This window comes from Nicotiana attenuata, chromosome 8 (genome assembly GCF_001879085.1).
Source record: "Nicotiana attenuata strain UT chromosome 8, NIATTr2, whole genome shotgun sequence".
In the NCBI taxonomy this organism is placed as follows: domain Eukaryota; kingdom Viridiplantae; phylum Streptophyta; class Magnoliopsida; order Solanales; family Solanaceae; genus Nicotiana; species Nicotiana attenuata.
Window position 1 is genome coordinate 47,035,784 of NC_031996.1, and position 5,983 is coordinate 47,041,766.

General features: G+C 39.3%; 1 protein-coding gene across 1 annotated transcript; it reads left to right on the forward strand.

The window, feature by feature from the left end:
• On the forward strand, positions 257–1,126 carry LOC109231737. The gene has a single exon (XM_019397371.1). The coding sequence runs from the start codon at positions 257–259 to the stop codon at positions 1,124–1,126; it is 870 nt and encodes a 289-aa protein (XP_019252916.1).

Here is a 5,983-nt window from a genome sequence, read left to right on the forward strand (position 1 = left end):
AATATGCACCAGTAACTAAGACCTCTTCAATTAACTAAAATAAGCACGTACACTTTCAAGCTTTTCATTATCTTGAGAAAGAATAAGCATCATCTCACTACAACAACATTCAGGGAATCCACAACAAATTCCTCCCAAACCCCCTGACAAAATTACACCAACAATCACTACTACTCACTTTTACAAAGATAAATTGATTCAAGGGGAAATCTTCACTACTGCCTCCCAATCAATACCAAGGACCTCATCACCTACTATGGACATCCAATCTCCTGATTTGGAAGCCACTACTCCAGAGAATTTGTCCAATAACATGAAGCACATTATACTGACTGAGGATGATAGACAACGAATGTACAACCCTTGGAAGTACTCTCTCATCATCAAACTCATGGGTAAATGGCTAGTACCTAACTACTTAAAGAGGAAAACCCAAGAGCTTTGGAAGATAGATGAAAACATCCCACTAATAGATCTTGGGAAAGATTACTACACCGTCAAATTGGCTAAGGAGGAAAGCATGACTAGAATACTACATGATGGACCTTGGTTCATCAATGGGTTTTTCCCGTCAGTGCAAAAATGGGTGCCTAATTTTGTAGCCACTAAGGCATATCAAAGTTATACTGTCGTTTGGGTAAGATTACCACAACTCTCCACGGAATTTTATGATGGCATAATCCTAACAAAAATTGGAAACTACATTGGCAAACTACTTAAAGTGGATGCATGCACATCGGCCACGCCAAGAGGCATATATGCGAGGCTTTGGGTGGAATTACCACTGGAGCAGCCAGTGCAAAACCTTATAATGATTGGCCACCACAATCAACCTATACTTTATGAAGGGGAAGATTTTTTGTGCAAGGTCTGTGGAAGGCTGGGCCACTCGAGCACAATCTGCTCATATAGGACTACACCTATCAGACATAATGGGGGTCCATTACCATTGGAGACACCACAACCTAAGGATGAAATTACACAGGAGTGGATGGCAGTCTCTTTCCCCAGGAAAAATAAATCTAAAGCAGCCAATCAATCTACGGATAAGGCTAGTTCCTCAATCGCACCAGGTATTAAAGTTCGCATGTATGATGCCTTGTCAGGAAAGCATCTAAATACGTAGCCTTTGAGTTATGTTAATAAACAACTGCTCACTAACCCTAACGCAACGTGCCCTACTGTTCCAGTTGACCGATGTGATGAAGGAAAAACTATAGCCAATGAACTTGCTAGAAAATCACCCAATGGAAAGGAAGGTGGTTTTGCTAACCGCCCACTAGAGCACATTGTTTTGTTAAATACAATAAAAAAATTAAATCAAAACACCCCTAATTTGCATGGAAAGATGAAAGCTAATACTAAATGTGTCCAAAACGTGTCTCAACCTCCTAAGTGCAGTAATATCCAAAATCTTTTGTCCAACAAAATGGATTTGGACATAACACACCCATTAACCTATCGAATCGGCCAAGACATCATTAACTCTACTAAAAATAATCATCACTCTATTAATAACAACCACTCAAATAACGAAGGCCTCCCTACTTACATTCACCATGCAAAATTCATCCCCGGCGTCCAATCTTCCATGCAACACACGGACATAGAGTATAGACGAGTGGCGTAGGGCATATCCATGCCATATTTGGATATAACCCTCACTCAATCTCTCCCCATTCTTACACAAGTAGAGGAAATCATTGCAAATCCTACTCCCCTCTAGAAGTTAGCTCACTTATAATACACGATCATACCAACAATGCCAAGACCACCAATTACATTAAGAAGGAGATACCGGCTGATACAATTAATCCATCTCTCTCGGTACCAAATCATGAACAATTTGCCACCACTACCTCCTCACTTTCCCTCAAATCCTGTAATATACGCCAAATCCTCGAGTCCACCCAACCATGTACCACAATCATCGGTGGAAGTAGACCTTCAGGGGCATGCAGTCTCCTTCAACATTGAAATCAACGGTCAGGAGTCGATCATAATACTTCAAAACACACACTACCTCGCACAACTAATCTCCGAAGGGATGAGCCTAGCCATGAACAACTATGTCAACCAAATGAGGATGAACAATATTCTCCAACATCTAGCACCCTCCTTGAACCAGAATCTAGTACACACCATGCAACAAATGTGGAACCTACTCCACAACTCCAACCAACCCCTCCCACAGAATCCACCTCTCAACCTCCCCTTCTTTGCACCGGAGGACATGATGCTTCTAAACCCCATCTTCACATAGTGGACTCCCCAACACATGTAAGACCAACAACAAGGTCCACAACCAGACCCAATGGAAGACCAAGTCCCAGTTCAAAACATGCAAAACTAGGAAGGGCTACAAAAGGAAGAAGATGAGGAGGACAAGTTGCCTCACTTGGGGGAACCAGCAGTAGCTTTTTCAAACCTAAGCGAGGTAAAAATACTCATCTTCAAGGAGATGCTAGAAAGGAAGTCTATCTTCAGCTTCCCAGCGACACTTTACAAGTGCTCCTTGTACATTCGCCCCCACTGGACCCCACTGTGGGGAAGCATGTGGTGATACTGGTTCCCTCCATAGGGAGGAATCCGAATAACATCCCAAACAATAACTATCCCATGTATCAGCCAAACAAAATCATAATTTGGAATGTGAGAGGAGCAAATAATGCCAACTTTAGGAGACACTTTTGTGAGCTTATGGATACCCATAGAGCATGCTTAGTAGCTTTGTTGGAGACAAAAATGGAGAGTCGTGTTTTAAACCTGGAAGATTTTCACTTCACTGAGATGATAGAGGTTCTTGCCATTGGGCAAGCTGGAGGTTGGTAATCTTGTGGAATCATGATGTGGTGACGGTTAACAACTTTACTAGGAATGGCCAAGCAATTCATGCCATGATAGAGGTAAAATCCAAAAATCTTACTTGGTTATTTACTACTATTTATGCTAGCAATGATACAACTACTAGGCAATTGTTATGAGAAAACCTTAAATACACTTTTGATAAGTACAACGGACCTTGGTTAATCGGCGGTTAAACTTTAATGAAGTGGTAGACTCGGTGGATAAATTTGGGGGTAGGTTTATCAATCAAAAAAGAGCTAAGTCTCTAATAAACTGCCTCTACTATTGTAATTTAGTGGACCGTTTAAGGCTTGTAAATAAACATGGTCCAATCCTCGTAGGAAAAAAGGGGCCTAATCATGCAGAGATTAGATTGGGTATACTCCAATTGTGAATGGTTACAAGCATTTACAGATGTTACAGTAACGCACCTCCTAAAATTACACTCGGACCATAACCCTATCTTAGTTAACCTTAATAATAAAATCAACAATAACCATGCTAGGCCATTTAGACTCGAAACATTCTGGTGCTCACACCCAGACTTTCCTAGAGTTGTGTCTGATAGTTGGGTGAATAAGGATATAATTGGAGGGACAGAGTCTTTTCACAAAAAAGTATTATAATGGAAACAAATTACCTTTGGGAATATTTTTGCCAGGAAAAGAAGAATTTTAAAACGAATTAATGGTATACAAAACTCTCCTAACTACCAAACTAGTCAGTGCCTTAGAGACTTAGAGGTAACCCTTATTGAGGATTATGACTCCATCCTTAAATTAGATGAGGGCTACTGGAAATTACATTCTAAGGTTAATTGGTTGAACGAAGGGGATGCAAATAAATTCTTCCATATTCAAGCCACTAACCGTAGACGAAGAAATAATACTTTCTTTTTTAAAGACAACTTATGAAATTGGATAGAGGATCAAACCGCCCTAATACATTATGTAACCAATCACTTCCAGAATATTTTTACTACGTCTCATAATAACACTAACTGGTCAGCCATAAAATTGGACAAGACAACCTTCTCAAAAATTGACATGTCTAGCCTTGATAGCAAATTAAAAAAATCATGAGATTAGAAAAACAGTTTTCTCCTTTAAACCAAACAAGGCACCTGGACCTGATGGTCTACACCCCTTTTTCTTCAAGAAATTCTGGCCAATACTAGGCAGTAAGGTCATAAATCTTTGCCAAAAACTCTTTGAGACAAGGGTTATGCCTCATGAAGTTACATACTTATGCTTATCCCCAAACTCAGTAATGCAAATCAATTAAAAAAAATTAGGCCTATCAGCCTATGCAACACTTTGAACAAGGTTGTCGCCAAAGTCATTGCCAATCGCATCAAGCCCTTCCTAAAATATCTTATTAATAATCAACAAGCAAGATTTATTAAAGATAGGCGAGCTAGTGATAATGTTGTCATTATCCAAGAGGTGTTAAAACATTTTAACGCCCATAAAGGAAAGCAAAATGCATCCTAAAGCATGACCTGAAAAAGGCTTTTGACAAATGAGAGTGGTCTTATGTTTACAGAACTCTGAGATTTTTTAACTTTCCTCCTAATATATCTTCCCTAATCCTTAGCTGTATCACAACTAGTACTCTCCATATTAGTAAATGACAATAAAATTGAGGAATTTTCTCCCACAAGGGGCATTCGACAGGGCGACGCCATGTCTCCTTATCTTTTCATCTTATGCATGGACATGTTATCAAAAAATATCGAACACCAAGTGGATATTCAAATTTGGGACCCCATTAAGCTTAATTAAAGATGTCCACCCCTGTCACGCTTGTTCTTCGCGGACGACCTAACCTTAATGGGTCGAGCAAATACTAAAACTATCACAACAATGTGGAAAAGCATGGAGAGCTTTTGTTGCCTCTCTGGGCTAAATATCAACAAAGATAAATAAAAAATATTAGTGTCAAAGTCATGCACTGATGAGGAAATAACAATGGCCATGAACACGTTTGACATGAAAATTAGTAAATCCTTTGGTACTTACCTAGGTTTTCCCATGCTTCAACACCACCATGGGCATAAGGACTATCGACCCGTAATTGATAAAATGCGGGCAAAATTAAACAATTGGACTGATAAGTGGCTAAGTATGGCGGGAAGGTGCATTTTAATAGCATCCACTCTCAGCACAATACCAAATCACCTAATGCAATTATCCCTACTTCTAAGTAAAACACTAAAGAAAATTGACAAGATCCAAAGATACTTCCTATGGGGCACTACTAGAGAAAAGAAAAAACTTTACCTAATTGGGTGGAACATGGTTACTAACACAAAGGAAGTTGGGGGCCTAGGCATCAAGAAAGCAAAATCTAAAAATTTAGCCCTACGAGCTAGCCTTGCATGGAGAATTCTTAATAATCCGTCATCCCTCTGGGCTCATGTTCTCATTAGTTTATATGGGCATATTAGTAGAATTGGTGGTTGTTCTAATACCTGGAAAAACCTATTAAAAGGGTGGACTATTTGTAAACAATAAATTAGGTGGCCAGTCGATCAGCACTCGAACATGAATGTATGGGACACTAATTGAATCCCAAATTTCACCAACCTAAGAGATAATATTATTGGTCCTCTTACCTATAATGAGGATTGTTTAAAAATCAAAGATATTCTGGATAACAATTAATGGGACCTAACAAAAATCTCCTTTGAGCTACCTCAAAGTATTATTACAAACATCAACACATTAAGACCAACTTCTCATCCTACACATGCCAACAACCTCATTTGGAGTATAAACACTAGTGGACTATTCACCACCACTTCTTGTTATATATTAATCGATAAACAACTCTCCCTAAATGCTAATTTCAATTGGATCTGGGTGCCAAGTACCCGAGGAAAATCAAGTTCTTCCTATGGAAGTGGTACCATACACGTCTTCCCACTAGAGAATACCTTGGGATAATTGGTATTAATATCTACACTAGCTGCCCAATTTGCAAAGACACAAATGATTCCATAATCCACATCTTCTGGGAATGTACAGTTGCTCAATCCTTTTGGCAATCTTTGGGGGTGGCCAACACTCAAAAAAGGCACACTCAACACTGGGTAGATTTTCTTCGAACTAGGAACCCTAAAAAAACCAATAAA

Bases quoted from the DNA above. Each gene is read 5' to 3' on its own strand.
- LOC109231737 (XM_019397371.1), top strand. From the start codon at position 257: ATGGACATCCAATCTCCTGATTTGGAAGCCACTACTCCAGAGAATTTG.